The following is a 15,995-nucleotide window of genomic DNA, read 5'->3' as shown; positions in this document are numbered from 1 at the left end:
CCTGACCTGCTTAGCTTCTCAGCCAAAACTACCTAGCCCAGTGGTTCTCAACCTTTATAGTGCTGCGACCCCTTTAATACTATTCCCCACGATGAGGCGACCCCAACCGTAAAATTATTTCATTTTGAATTTATCGCGCCTGAAGCCATATTGGCTAGCGATCTGAACTGCTTGTGATTGCCTTGAGGACGGAGGCATTAAAACGGAGACTCCTCCCCTATTAAGTTTATCGCGCCTGAAGCCAGATTAGGCTAGCGATTGGGAGTGATTGCAGCTGGCTTGAGAGGGAGACATCAGAGCAAAGATTTCTTTCTTTTTTAATTCATCGCGCCTGAAGCTGAATTCGGCTAGCGATTCGAAGAGCCTGCAGCTGGCTTGTGGAGTCAACCATTGGAGCGCGATTCTTCGACTCGCAAGTATACTTCCCATATTTCCGATGGTCTTAGGTGACCCCTGGCAAATCGTCATTCGACCCCCAATGGGGTCATTACCCACAAGTTGAGAACCGTTGACCTAGCCAGAAGCTGTCACATCTTGAAATTTCAAAAGTCGAAGTTAACAGGATTTTGCTACAGTATTTTAGAATTTGCAGTGTTTGCTCTTTGGGGATATTTACTTCTTCCTGATCCAGCACAAATTTTCATAAGTAACAGCAATTCTTTCTTAATTGAAAAAGAACTCCCGGCTAAAAGCAATTTCTGCATTCAGTCGTGATTTACCTATAGACTGATCTTGAAATAGCTTTCCTAATCCTTCCTAATTTTGGACTAAGAGGGACAGCAACTTGGATTTAGCCCCAGCTGTTGTGTTGTGATCTGCAGGATGCTGATGCCCGGCCTCTCCTTTAATTTTTCAGTTTGTTGAATGTATCAATCTCAACCGAAAGCCATTTCATCTGCTTGGATTGTCAATGGGTGGAAGTGTGGCTGGTGTTTATGCTGCTCAGTATCCGGCAGAGGTCTGCTGCTTGACTCTTATATGTCCTTCAGGTGAGTTCCCCCATTTGTGTTGGATGCACCATTTAAGGCGCTTTTGGGTTGAAAGGATTAGCCAGTGACATCACCGTTGTCTGGGGAAACCCATGGGGGGCTTCTTTCATTTTCCTCTCAAGGAGCTGGAGTGAATGACGGAAGCTCACCCTGCCACGCAGCAGCACCTTCAACCCAGCATCCTAACCACGTGAGCCACTGCTCTTGCAGGTGAATAATGCAAAGGAAATCTGACTTCTGAGAAAGTACCATAGTAAAATGCATTGGATGGGAACCAGAAAATTATGTTTGCATGATAGATCCTAGGAAGAAACAGATGGATTTTAAATCTCTTTGCAGTTAAGTTTGTCCTTGGTTCAGAGAAATCCTATGTACTTCCCCCATCCCCCCTCTGCCTTCTATGTTTTCTCATCCCATCCCCTTTTTAGTGCAATAAATATGTTAAGTCTATTGAAGGATTCTTCCCCAAGTTGGATGACTTCCAAAAATGTGGGCTTTAAATTCTAGAAATTTCACTGGCCTATTTGACTGCACAACTTTCACTGCTGCATTAACAACAGTTAATGCAACAGTGAGAGAAGGTTGCATTAACATATTTCTGTTGTAGTTTTGAAAGGGAAATAACTTACCTCAAGATTTCAGTGGTGTGTTACTGAATTTTATGTCACAACTTGGGATCCTGCTGTAGACTTGGTCATAGGCTACAGGGCCACATTTGAACTGTGGTTTGAATATCATTTGTTGTGATCTGACATCAAGAAATTAAACATTTTGGAGCCCATCTTCTCTCTTCCAAGGGCAGTCCCTCTTTAGTGGAAATGGACACAGGTGGATTATTCTGGATCTTTTTTTCCCAGTCTGGTGCCCTCCAGATTGGATAGGATCAGAATGTTGAGGGATTAGTGTACTGTACTGTACTATTTAGAGTACTATTTAGGGCAGGATATGATTAATAAATGCTCACTGAATTCAACAATAGCGATATTTTTAATTGAATTTTTAATTCCATGCACTTAACTGAATTGCCAACTAAATCCTTAAGTCAAGTTAGGTCTTGTTATCACTTCCTTTTCTTCATTTCCCCCAGCATTTATTTTATTTAATTTTAAATAATAATTCCTTTGGCAGGGTTATTGAGAAAATCTGTTGCTTTGTGATCTTAGCACACAATGCTGCTTCTCAGTGGTGAAATCCAATTTTTTTTTTACTACCGATTCTGTAGGCGTGGCTTGGTGGGCATGGTGTGGCTTGGTGGGCATGGCAGGGGAAAAATACTGAAAAATTCCCATTCCCTCCCCACTCCTGGGGGAAGAATATTGCAAAATCTCCATTCCCAACTCACTCCAGGGGAAGAATACTGAAAAATCCCCACTCCTGGGGGAAGGATATTGCAAAATCTCCATTCCCACCCCACTACCGATTCTCCGAACTGCTCAAAATTTCCACTACCGGTTCTCTGAACTGCTCAAAACGTCTGCTGCTGGTTCTCCAGAACCTGTCAGAACCTGCTGGATTTCACCCCTGCTTCTTCTCCTCTCATTACAGGTATGGCCAATGCCAAAGAAAACACCTTTATACAACAGATGAAGGAGATGAGGAAGAATGGCTGCTTTGATCAGATTCCTTTGATTCCTTCCACTCCGGAAGAAATGGCAGACATGTTAAAACTGTGCTCTTATGTTCGCTTCAAGGTGCCCCATCAAGTAAGCGAGTGACACCATAGGAAAATACCTTTAACTAGAATTTCCCCCCAAATTAGTTGTTTTATTGTAGACTACTAAGAATACATTGTAAAGACCAATGAAAATTAAGTGCAGTGGTGTCTATTTAATAGAAACTGAAAACTGTTAATACTGAGATTAAAGTAAATTAAACTAGCAAATTCATATCAATGTACGCATATGCATATATGTATGAACATAGACTAGCTTATATTGTTTATTTATTTAAGAACATTTGGATGGCTGCCTGCTCTCAGTGATTCTGGGTGACTTGCAAAAATAAAAACCCAATATACAAACAATAAAAAGCAATATCTCTCCCCCCCCCACAATTGTTGCTTAATTTGACATTGATTAGAAGTTGCAAAGAGCATTGAATTATTTTGTAATATGAAAAAAAGTTTATATTTTTGAATGTAATATTATAGCCTCTGTTATTTATGACTAGAAACTAGAAATTGCTATCATTAAATGAGGACCATGCAGTTCATTAAGGACTTCACTTGATTGCAACTTACAACTTCCTGCCAGCTTCCCCATTGATGTTGGGAAAGTTGGAAATCATAGTCATGTGACCACGGCTTACCGCAATGCTGTACCGAGTGTGTAGATTGTGATCCTGTGACTGTGGGGATGCTATGATGGCTGGAATTTCATGGGGTCATTGTAAGTCCCTTTTGCTCAGCACCATTGGAATGCTGAATGAATGTACATAACCTGAGGACTACCTCAGGGGTGGGTTCTACTTACCTTTACTACCGGTTCGCATCGTGCCCATAGATCGCTTTTGATGACGTTCGGGTCAGTGGGCAGAGCCTGCCGCGGTTTTACTACCGGTTCTATAGAACCGGTCTGAACCGGGGGCAACCCACCACTGGATTTACCTGTAACCCTATTTTTGTCACTTGACTTCAGCAATATTCAGTGAATTCCTTCGAGAGTTTATTGTATGATTTCTATAGAATAGAATTATTTATGTCATTTTATGTCTTTCTATGTCAGCAGGCTTGGGAATAGCATACCTTTGTGAGCCTTCTACTCACCTTTCTAGTTCTGGGAGTTTCAGCTATGATATCAAATTCCACGAGAGTGATGGAATTTTCATCATTAAACTGTAAGCCAAAGGTTTGGCAAAGGACATTAAAAGTTTGGCCTGCTCCTCTTTGGATAATAACACATATGAAGAAGAGAATGAGGGCTATAGGAAGCCGCTTTAAATGGAGACAGACTTCTTTGCCAATGTTTCTTCAGAGCTCACACAGGAAAGCCTTTCCCAATTCTAACTGGAAATACCAGAATTAAGTTTACAATCTACTGTGAACTGGCAGCCCTTGGCAACTTGTGAGAGGCATTTCATTTTTCCTCTAATTTCCTGAACATTTAGTAGCCGTATAAGTGTTAAAAAGAAAAGTACCTATTATGGGCTACGTTGGAGGGACATTTAAAAAAAATAAAAGAAAATAAAAGAAATGGAACTATACAAACACTTAAAAGTTAGATTCTTCACTATAAGGGCATGCAAATCTGACTTAAATATGTGAGTTATACAAGATCCACAAATTATAAAAAAAAATTATATAAAATCAAGATGGGGGGATGATTTTTTAATGGATTAAGCCTATATTGACTTTTCTTGTTCCTAGCTATCTCTCTGATTTTTCTTCATGGGAGATATATTTTCATTTTTTAATTACCAGGCATGTGAAACTCTTAGTTAAATTTTCTCTGGTAATACAATAGGCCTCTGTTTTCCACATTTTCCTGCACAGTCCTTTGCTGTCATAAGTCTCTAAATAGTTTATATCTTAATTTAGTTACTTAATACAGACTGCAAATCTGAGTGTTCACAAGTCGGATTGCTTGCAAATACCCAGCCAGCTCCTAGTAATGAATAAATGAACAACATAATCATTATTTTTTTTTTAAAGAGGGAATGTTGTGCCCTGGCCTCATTTTTAAATACCTCTTTTTATATTCATAGATCCTACAGGGCCTTGTTGACGTTCGGATCCCACATAATGACTTTTACCGAAAATGTAAGTGCCTTGCAATAATTTTCTCTTTGATTTGAGCTGAAAACAGCAGCATCTGCAGAGGGGTTCCAGAAGGGAAAATTGCTCTGCCCCTTTTGTACATGACATCGTGGGCTGGATTTGCATTTTGTCATCTTGATGAAATCTTCAGATTCTGCTGATGCTACTGACCGAGGACACTTAATTCATTTATTTACCAATTTTTATCCAGAAAAAAAAATCTACTTTGTTTTTCATTAATGAAACAATGCCAAAACAGAATTGAGCGTTTATTTGACTTCCCATATATCTTGTTTTTTGTACATGAAATCAAGGTGGCTTACATAATGCTCCCTTCTATTTTTTCTCTTGCAATAGCAACAATAACCCTGTGATTGGGCTATGACCAATATTGATAAGAATTAAAACAGTTTACCATATATTTTGGAGTATAAGACGCACCTTCCCCCCCAAAAAAGAGGGTGAAAATCTGGGTGCGTCTTATACTCCGAATGTAGCCCCATCCAGCTTCTCAAACGGAAGTTTCAGAGGCTGAAAAAAGCACCAGAAACGAAGCTTCAGAAAAAAAGCCCCCAAACAGAACTTCAGAAAAGAAGCCCCCAAACAGAGCTTCAGAAAAGAAGCCCCCAAACAGAACTTCAGAGGCTTTTTTCCTGAAGCTGTTTCTGAGGCTTTCAGAGGCAGAGTTTCAGAGGCAGAAAAAAAAGCAAAAAAAAAAAGCAAGGCACAGAGCTTATTCTGGGAGGCTGATCCACCTGCCAATCAGCTTTTTTCTTATTTCCCTCCCAAAAAACTAAGGTGCGTCTTATATTCCGGTACGCCTTATATTCTGAAAAATATGGTAATTTATAAAATGTTTTAGAGTTTTTTTTTTAAAGAAACTTTGCATATTTAAAGGACTAGAATCCAGTAACACTGGATGGAAACTGCATAACAAAACAATAGCCAAACAGAAGCCTTTAGCTTTGAGGACCCAGGTAGAAGTAATCTGAAGTGGGTGTTTTAGTACATTTGATTTCTGAAGCCTCTGCTAACAAATTGCTTGTGTGCTTCCTTTCTTCACTGTAATTTGGTTCTAGCTTTGAGTAAATATCTCAACTTTGCAAATGTTGCAGAGTCTTTTTACATGCAATTTCAATTCCTCCCCCTTGCTTTTCGATTGGTATAGAAATGCATGATGTGCAGCTAAGAGCGAATACCTGAGACTGTGAGAAGATGGAGAAATGGAAACAGCGGTTTGGGTTATAACTGCAGGAAAAAAACGTTTCATTTGTGTTTGTCTTCCAAGGAAATGTAATTTTGCTGCACTAGAATTAATCAGTGAATGAATGGCTGGGTTTGTTCCCTAACCCTCTTAGCCTTAGCATTTTCTCTGGATTTGCCCAATGCATCGAATCATAAGCTGAGGGACCCTCCTCGCCCTGGCACTGTTGTTTCCTCAACTGACCTTGTTAAGTATGCCTTGTGAAGCCAGGCAGCAAATTATCTGAAAAAGCTTTTGTGTCTCTCTGCCTGGGCAGGGTCTCCTCCTGCTAACCTCAGTAATTATTTTCCTTGTTTCTGCTGTCTCGTTGAGAATAGTCTGTTGCCATTATTTTCTTTCTGGGTGAAAATCTTGAAGTCTGTTTCATCATATTTGGAATTCCACGTTGCTTTGGGTGGACTGATTTGCTTCCTTCCCCCTCACTTCTTTTTCTCTTCTGTAAAGTGTTTTTAGAGGTGACAGATGACAAGTCACGGACTTGCCTCTCTGACAACATGAGCAAGATCAAAGCTGCAACACAGATTATCTGGGGGAAGCAAGATCAGGTACATCAGTTTCCCTCGGTGTGTGTGTGTGTTGTTAACCAAGACCAGTTTGTACTATTCTTTTTTCTTTTCTTTTTTTAGTGTAAATTTGCCCCGCTCACTTGTGAAATATATAATACACCTATATTGAGTAAAATGTTGCAATCCCCTTTACCTCAGAAGAAGTTTTAAAATTCCCTTTGGATGTCATGCAATTTGTGGCTTGAAAATTAATAGGTTTGCTATTTCTTTCTCCTTTTTCAGGATATTATTTGCTACATTTTTCATATTTCTATGCTGCCATACTCCAAAATAACTCTGGATGTCTTTATAGATTAAAAACAGAAAAATAGAAAAAAAATACCTGACAAAATATCAAATATAACTGGCATATCAAGGGAAACCCTCCATACATGCTGGTCAAAAAACACACCATGCCTCCATTGCAATGATCAAAATACACATCATATCACCACTCCTTCCCTCCAATTTAGTCTTTTTAACTTTGTTTTCCTACTTGTGAGAAGTTGCATGTGTGTGTGTGTATGTGTGTGAAACCTTGTCTGCTCCAGATCAGCACTTTCCTAGACCAGCTTACTGCTTTCCAAGCAGAGGTGGTATTCAGCAGGTTCTAACCAGTTCTGGAGAACCAGCAGCGGAAATTTTGAGTAGTTGGGAGAACTGGTAAATACCCCCTCTGACTGGTTCCACCCCCATCTATTCTCTGCCTCATGAGTCCCAGCTGATTAGAAGGAAATGGGAATTTTGCAGTAACCTTCTTCTAGACTGGGGAGGGAATGGAGATTTTACAGTATCCTTCCCCTGCCACGCCCAACAACCCATGCCCACAGAACCAGTAGTAAATATTTTTGAATCCCAACACTGTTTCCAAGTGCAGATATTTTCCCTGAGCTATCAGTTAAGAGGATGGCAGGTCATGTTAGTTTCTTCACATAGCATTGCATCAGAAAAAAAAGGTTGGGTTCTTGTTACCATGGGCATTATATTACAATTGCAGAATTACTAAAGGCAAGAGCAGCAATGCCTTGAGAGCCTCTTAAAAGTTATCATACATCAAAAAAGTAAAGTCTACCTTAAGTTGAGGTCCATTCCTGGCAACTATAGTACATGGACTTGCCACAGTGCTTTTTTTTACAAGAACACTAAAGAATTTTAGCATTGTTGTCCTTGGGGACTTTGTGTGACAGCTCCAGTGGATTTCCTGATGGTTTCCTCATACAGTATAAATACTAACCAGGGCAGACCTGCTTTCCAAGATCAGCCAAGGTAGAGTAGGTGCGGTGATCGTTGTATGGTCTCAAATGTGTAAACTAACTACACTTTGTTTTTGAGGTGTTTTTTTGGGGGTGGTGGTGTATAAAATAGTAGCATATGGACTAATGAAAGCCAAACAAAAATCTCCATCTTGCCTGGATAGTTATATTATATATATAATATATAATATTCTTCTAATATATATATATATATATATATTAGAAGAAATGCCACAGGAGAGCACAGCAATAACTCCAGAGAGTGACCCTGATTTGAAGACCCGTGTAGATTCAGTACACCCTTGGAGTTTACTCATTTGAGTGCAGACCGCAGATCTGTATTCGGACATTCTAGATACCTGGAAGGGCAAATATTGTGAAAGTAAATGAGGCAGTCTGGGTAGAAGAGCTCCATAAACTGGAGGAAAACTCGGACACTTTTATTATCCAAGTATATTATCCAGGTTAATAGAGGATAATGTGAAAGAGGGGCAGGATTGGGGAGGATGTCAATTATGAACGAAGGAAAATGTACGTATCCCGGGATAATGTTGCAGGATCCATTCTGGGTTGGTCACCAGAACCAAAGGTTTAATCTTCCAAGCTTTCAGATCCATGCTGGAGCCCCTTCTCAACTTCTCAAGTTTTTTTTATTTTATTTTATTTTGTCACAACAGTATACACAAGCATCAACATAAAACAACAACACATATAAGCATATATATGAGCAAAAGTATGCAATAACTATATTAATTTGATATAATGAAAGGAAACAATAAGACAGGAACGGTAGGCACTTTTGTGCTCTTATGCATGCCCCTTATAGTCCTGTTAGGAATGAGGTGAGGTCAATAGTAGACAGTTTTTGGTTAAAGCTTTTGGGATTTTGAGAAGAGACCACAGAATCAGGTAGTGTGTTTTAAGTGTTAACAACTCTGTTACAAAAGTCATATTTTCTGCAATCAAGATTGAAGCGGTTAACATTAAGTTTAAATCTGTTGTTTGCTCTTGTATTATTGCGATTGAAGCTGAAGTAGTCTTTAATAGGAAGGACATTGCAATAGATGATTCTATATGTTAAACACAGGTCTTGTCGGAGTTGGCGAAGTTCTAAGTTTTCTAAGTTCCCTGAAGATTGGCTCCAGCATGAGTCTGAAAGCTCAGAAGACTAAATTTCTGTCTTCGGTGACCGACCAAGATTGGCTCCTGCAGAATGGCAATTCCCTGTCTATTATATTCTTCTTGGGAGCAAAGATGTCATTTAACACTAAGCTGTACAGGTCTGGATGGGGAGGAACAGGCTCAAACTTAATCCCTCCAAGACGGAGTGGCTGTGGATGCCGGCACCTCAGTACAGTCAGCTGCAGATGCGGCTGTCTATTGGGGGCGAGTCGTTGGCCCCGATGGAGAAGGTACGCAACTTGGGCGTGCTCCTGGATGGTCGGTTGTCCTTTGAAGATCATTTGACGACCGTCTCCAGGAGAGCTTTTTATCAGGTTCACCTGATCCGCCAGTTGCGTCCCTTCCTGGACCGGGATGCCCTATGCACGGTCACTCATGCTCTCGTTACCTCTTGTCTGGACTACTGCAATGCTCTCTACATGGGGCTCCCCTTGAAGAGCACCCGGAGATTTCAGCTAGTCCAGAATGCGGCTGCGCGGGTTATTGAGGGAGCGGTTTGAAGCTCCCACGTAACACCTATCCTGCGCAGACTGCACTGGCTACCTGTTGTTTTCCGGGTGCGCTTCAAGGTATTGGTTACCATCTTTAAAGCGCTCCATGGCTTAGGACCGGGCTACTTACGGGACCGTCTACTGCCGGCCTCTATCTCCCAGCGTCCGGTGCGTTCCCACAGAGAGGGACTCCTCAGGGTGCCGTCAGCCAAACAATGTCAACTGGCGGCCCCCAGGGGGAGGGCCTTCTCTGTGGGGGCTCCTACCCTGTGGAACGAGCTTCCCCCCGGGCTTCGACAACTACCTGACCTCGGGACCTTTCGCCGTGAACTTAAAACTTATTTATTCCGTTTGGCTGGACTGGCTTGATTTTAAATTCTAAATTTTAAATTTTAATTGTGGGTTTTAAATTCTGTAATTTTTATGGGGTATAAGGTTATTTTAAATTTTTGGCTAATTTTGAATCAGTTTTTAAGGGTTGTTTTAATTAAGGTGTATGTTTTGTTTGTATTTTATTTGCCTGTTCACCGCCCTGAGTCCTCCGGGAGAAGGGCGGTATACAAATTAAAATAATATTATTATTATTATTATTATTATTATTATTATTATTATTATTATTATTATTTTATTTATTTATTTATTTATTTCGATTTTTATACCGCCCTTCTCCCGGAGGACTCAGGGCGGTGTACAGCCAAGTAAAAATTCAATATATAAACATTAAAAGAAGTTAAAAAGAAATATTATAATGTGGCCGAAATTTTAAAACCATTTAAAATCTTAAAACATAAATACCCCAATAGAATTTCAATCCAGTCCCGCTTGAATAAATAGGTGCGTTTTCAGCTCGCGCCGAAAGGTCCGAAGATCAGGCAATTGACGTAAACCGGGGGGGAAGTTCATTCCAGAGCGTAGGAGCTCCAACAGAGAAGGCCCTTCCCCTGGGGGCCGCCAGCCGACATTGCTTGGCGGACGGCACCCTGAGAAGGCCCTCTCTGTGTGAGCGTACGGGTCGGTGGGAGGCATGGGGTAACAGTAGGCGGTCCCGTAAGTACCCAGCCCTAAGCCATGGAGCGCTTTAAAGGTCGTAACCAACACCTTAAAGTGCACTCGAAAGACCACAGGAAGCCAGTGCAAGCTGCGCAGGATTGGTGTTACATGGGAGCAACGAGTTGCCCCCACTATTACCCGCGCAGCTGCATTCTGGACTAGCTGCAGCCTCCGGGTGCACTTCAAGGGCAGCCCCATGTAGAGAGCATTGCAATAGTCCAAGCGGGAAGTGACAAGGGCATGAGTGACCGTGCATAAGGCATCCCGGTCAAGAAAGGGGCGCAACTGGCGCACCAAGCGTACTTGGTGGAAGGCCCTCTTGGAGACGGCCGCCAAATGATCGTCAAACGACAGTCGCCCATCCAAGAGGACACCCAAGTTGCGCACCCTCTCCGTTGGGGCCATTATTATTATTATTATTATTATTATTATTATTATTATTATATCTGTCATTAGCGAGAGAGCTATCGCCATGACAATGACAAGGAGTGATGCTCTTCTTTGACTTGTAAACAGACTTAAGGAAATAGCTAATAAATGTGGCCTTGGGAAGGAAATGAGAGGACAGGAAAAAAGTAGGAAATGGTGGCAAATGGAGAAATGATTTTATATGAAGAAAATAGAAGGAAGAAAAGAGGGAAGAGCTGGATGAGCCTGAATGAGCCTGAGTGAGAATGGGCCTAAGTATACAGTATAATGGTACATTGTCACAGTCTCCAGTAACTTTTCTTCAAAATCCCCAATTCTCGCGGAACCCATCTCAAGCTGTAAGAAGCATGGACAATATCCAACAGCTAATGGTGTTTTTGAGCCAGGAGAATTGAGTAGTAAAAGATACTTCATATATCAATTGTTGCCATGATATAGCAACAATTCCTTTTATTAGGGGACCTTGGTGCTCTCTGAGCTTGGTGATTTTCTTGCAGATATTTAATTATCCATAGTAGGTAAACATCAGTGCTAGACTATCCCTGATGATGTTACCTATTTTTGATAAGAAACATCTGCAAGAAAACCACTAAGCTCAGAGAGTACCAAGGATGGTCTCCTTGATTTCCATTTCAGGACAATTTCAACCTTGAGCTACAAATATTCTCCCTTATAGAACTCCATTTATGAAAATAAGTGTGAAAATTGTGGCATTTTTTTTTTTACATTTCTTGTCCGAGTTGTTTCCTTGTACAAATTGATTCCTTTGTGAGCCAAATTTGGTGCTGAGGCAATTCAGAATATCTTGCTGAATTCAAGAATGGCCAACATGGAGGTCACTTTTTCTTGGTTATCTTTTTCTCTCTAGGTGCTGGATGTTTCAGGAGCAGACATTTTAGCAGAATCAATCTCTGGTGCCCAAGTACATATTCTGGAAAATTGCGGGCATACTGTAACCGTGGAACGGCCCAGAAAAACAGCAAAGCTTATTCTGGATTTTGTCACCGCCGTACAGAATGCTGAGAATAATAAGAAACTGGCTTGAACTTTTCCTATGGGTTTGAACCTTTAAGCCTAGATGTTTCAGTTGAGAGGAAATACTGCTAATTTAATCAGTTCTCAGGGATCTTATTATACAGAACTTGGTGATTGTGCCAAAATCCCTGAAGAAATCTGAATAATTCATGTATTTAATTTAGAAGTTTTATCAGTGCAATGACTCTGGGATACTGAACAGCCTTTACATACATATGCTAATGATAATAAAGTCTTATAAAAATCTGCATTTCTAGATATTTCGAGGAATAGTGAAAGACTTACAAGGTAGATGCGGAAAACACTTTTTCCTCAAAAACAATCGTCTGTTTTTGATGCCAATCACACATTTTAAAATGTCCAATTTGAATTGGATAACATGATTATTGCTAGGCAAAGTAGGAAAAAAAAATCACTGTCTTCTAATTGTTAGTGTGCTCCTTTCTTGGTCTGGTAATGTTTCACTGAACTAAACATCAGAGGAAAAAAATGGCAAAGGGCAAATCCTTTTGGGACAGATTCCTATATGGGTTCTATGTAATCAAAAAAAGGTGCATCTTGCCTTTCATTTGGGGTTTACCTATACAGTAGCATATCAGTAATATATAATTATTGATATATTTATAAAAGCTAAAATATGACTGTCAGAAAATTCTGTATCCTGGACTGCATTGGCCTGTTCAAGGTTTATGCAGTGACTTCATGCAATCTAGCATAATACTTAGTTAATTGGAATGTAGATGGCAATTGCAATTGATTTTGAATATGTAGGAAAAATGGCCTAGAGCAAAATTTCATACAGAGGGGGCCAACGTGAGCTTCCATCTCTTAATATAGATGACTTTGTATGAGGAAATGTTGTGACAAAACGCTTGGATGAGCCAGATATTCATTGAAGTACTGTTTGTATTGAGTTACGATTTCAGTCAAGAAAAAATATGCACTACATATTAAACCTATGACAGCTTTCCTGATGCAGTGCAAGTATTCAGTTTGTATTGATTTATGAAAAAGGTGATTTTGTATTCCTCCACAGCTCCACAATTTATATGTATACACCGCATTAGTAGCAAATTGAAATATTGATGTCATCTGGATCGACTATAATTGCAACAGTTGAACATTTGTGAAGTAGCTGGACCCCTTCCTTGAAAGGCAGGTCACTGAGTGTAAAACTTGTGCATATGTAGTTGTATGTGCACACAAACATACACATACACATAGGCTCAAGTCCACTAAAGTCCATGTGACTATTTCCGATGCAAGCGGTTTGCAACTCCCTGTGAAGAGTAATCTTACTGTACAGCTGATAAAATAAATGGAGCTGTCCCAAAGCCATTTCTGGAGCCATTGTTTCAATCTAGATGGGACCTGATCCAAGCAATAACACTATATGTAAATAAATGTAGAAGTGATCAATTTTTGGTTAGAATTGGGCGGAACTGCTTTTTCAGCTTCCTCTGCTGCCCCTTTTGATTAAATGTTCTACTGAGTAAATTATTTACTTAATGAATTCTGTAAATTCTGTGAATTGTTGAGTTCGGGTGGAGGAACAGTAGAACTGAAATGTGTACCAATAAAGTAGAATTGGGATATTCTAAATGTTTATTTGTTATGCTCACCAGACTCTTACAAAATGAATTGTTTATCAATCTTCCACGTATTCTGCTTTTAAATTAATATCTAAAGAGTATAAAGCATACAGTATTCCTTTTCCTGGATATGCGTTCTCATTGCTGAGTGCAGTTCTTTAGCGAACAAAAATTCTGTATCAGATTTAGAAAGTTGGACTTCTTACATCCTTGTAACTACCCTTTCCCTTTTTATATTTATATGGAGGCTTGTGGAAACCCCTTCCCACCAAGAAACATTCAATGAAAGTTGTTGTTCCATTGAGTAACAATTTGTAGCATATTGGGTATATGTAGTCTATACCCAATGCATATTTTAGAATGGCAGATAAATGAGTGAACCGATTCCAAAGTAATTTGACTTTGACCAAAACTTGTATTTGTTGAAACATTAAGAGAATATGTTGATACCAGGTGTGGTTTCTGATTTTACAACCACTTTGGAAGTGAGATATCATTATATAATACTGTAATTTTGTTTCAATTAAAATACTTTATTGTGACTGATTTCTTCCAATCAAATCCTTGCAATTCCTTGTATTTTCAACTTCTATTTTAGGAATGCAATCAAATTATCTTGCAATGCATTTTCATTAGAGAGTCATGAATGGTCTATTTTTTTCTCAAACAGGGTTGGGGGAATTCAACTTTTATTGAGGAAAAATGAGAACCCGTGCATTTTATTTAATAACCGATCAGTATTTCTAGAAGTAGAGATTAAAAACCATACAAAACCAACAGAGAACAAGTCAATTTTTAGTATGGCTCTTAGAAGCCAATGTACTGTACGCAGAAAGACTCAAATTAAAACGTAATTGAAATATCAAAAGTCTTGAATTCGTGTGGTTTTGTTTTGTCCCGTTTTTTTCTTTTATTTCTGGTGTTCAGGCTGTAAGTGCCACTGTTTGATAGCTAAACATACCCAGTGAGCCTGCTAACACAGGTAGGTAGTCCTTGGCTCACAACCATTTCAAAGTTATGGCACTGAAAAAAGTGACTTACAACTGATACAACTGCAACTATCTCAACATCCCCACCGTCAACTGATCAGCATTCAGGTGCTTTGCGATTGGCATTATACAATATTTACAAGAGTCGCAACCATTCCCAGGGTCGCATCACTGGCATCTGAAAGTTTTCCAGCGAAACTTCTGACCAGCAAGTCAAAGAGAGGAGCTGGATTTGCTTAATGATGGTGCTTCAGTTGACTGCAGTGATTTGCGTAAACAACTGTGGCAAAAAAGGTCATAAAACTGGCCACCGCTCACTTAGCAATCACTTCGCCTAACCATGGAAATTCTGGTTTCAACTATGGTTGTAAGTTGAGGGCTTCTTGTAGTGGTATATAACCATCTGCCCTCATCCCACCAAACAATGTAAATTTGACTACCTTGTAATCAATAGTCACAGTTGACCCCAGGGGTGGGGTGGGAGGTAGAGAAGTAAATATACGGGGGTGGCAGGACGGGATGGGACAGAATAAATACAGTGATTGAAGTCCTTCATTAGAAAGTCTCCATGGAATTGCCATTTGTGAAAGATTAATAATGTACTTTTGAATGAATATGGAACCAGTTTCAGATTTTAGACCTCAAGATGCCCTTTACTTTTACATTTTCTTCTCTCAATAGCTTCAAAGAAAGCAACTTGGAAGTTACTGCTACTTTTCCTAACTGCTTCTTAGGTAGCAAGAGACGAGAATTTGAGCAAGGTTCAAGAGGTTAGGTTTTAACAGTTGTTTTCCATCAATACTGACCCCAAATTTTCAATTCAATTGTATAGATGGTGAAGGATGTGTGTTTGTGTTTTATTTTTATCGTTATAATGTACACTGAAGATGGTGTTTAATTTTGTTGTACGAGGTGCAATGACAATAAACTAAACTGAACTAAACAAAGCTTTGATACAGTGCCAGAATAAATAACAACTTGATTTAGCCCAATGGTTTGTCCATTATTTAGTTCCCCTTAGCCATTCATATAGAGGATGTTGATCAAAGTTTTGCTAACAATCAAAGCAAAAACCCTAAACTAAAAGTTAAAATAAAAGATTCAGGCAATTCTTTTGCTCTGGGATTAATTCTTGTGCTTCTGGTGCTACATTGGCCATTCCTGTGCTGATTGATGAGCTGAATTTTGCATTAAGTTGCTTGAGAAACACAAGTCTATTGCTATGTGAGAAACTTTTTTGGCTGTGATACAAGCAAGGAGCTGATAAGATTTGGCTTTTATGATTACAACGATTACAACAGATTTAATTTAAAATTTATTTTGTTCATACCTACAGCCTTAGGTATAGATTAAATTTGCAACTTCATATTCTTTTTCAGTGTTTTTGGTACCTGTTGCTGTTTCAGCAGAAGAATGTAAAAA

The 15,995-nt window shown here is 39.5% G+C and overlaps 1 protein-coding gene across 2 annotated transcripts in view; it reads left to right on the top strand.

The window, feature by feature from the left end:
* The window catches only part of ABHD6 (abhydrolase domain containing 6, acylglycerol lipase), a 56,036-nt gene extending 41,511 nt beyond the window's left edge, over window positions 1-14,525 (top strand). For both annotated transcript variants that reach the window (XM_058172597.1, XM_058172598.1), the window contains exons 5-9: window positions 857-989; window positions 2,535-2,692; window positions 4,692-4,746; window positions 6,452-6,552; window positions 11,826-14,525. In XM_058172597.1, the coding sequence (XP_058028580.1) occupies window positions 857-989; window positions 2,535-2,692; window positions 4,692-4,746; window positions 6,452-6,552; window positions 11,826-12,002 (624 nt within the window). In that variant the 3' untranslated portion in view covers window positions 12,003-14,525. The remainder of the gene's footprint in view (window positions 1-856; window positions 990-2,534; window positions 2,693-4,691; window positions 4,747-6,451; window positions 6,553-11,825) is intronic.
* The last annotated feature ends 1,470 nt before the right edge of the window (window positions 14,526-15,995 follow it).

Source organism: Ahaetulla prasina, chromosome 2 (genome assembly GCF_028640845.1).
Source record: "Ahaetulla prasina isolate Xishuangbanna chromosome 2, ASM2864084v1, whole genome shotgun sequence".
Taxonomy (NCBI): Eukaryota; Metazoa; Chordata; class Lepidosauria; order Squamata; family Colubridae; genus Ahaetulla; species Ahaetulla prasina.
This window is presented reverse-complemented; position numbering and strand designations above follow the sequence as displayed.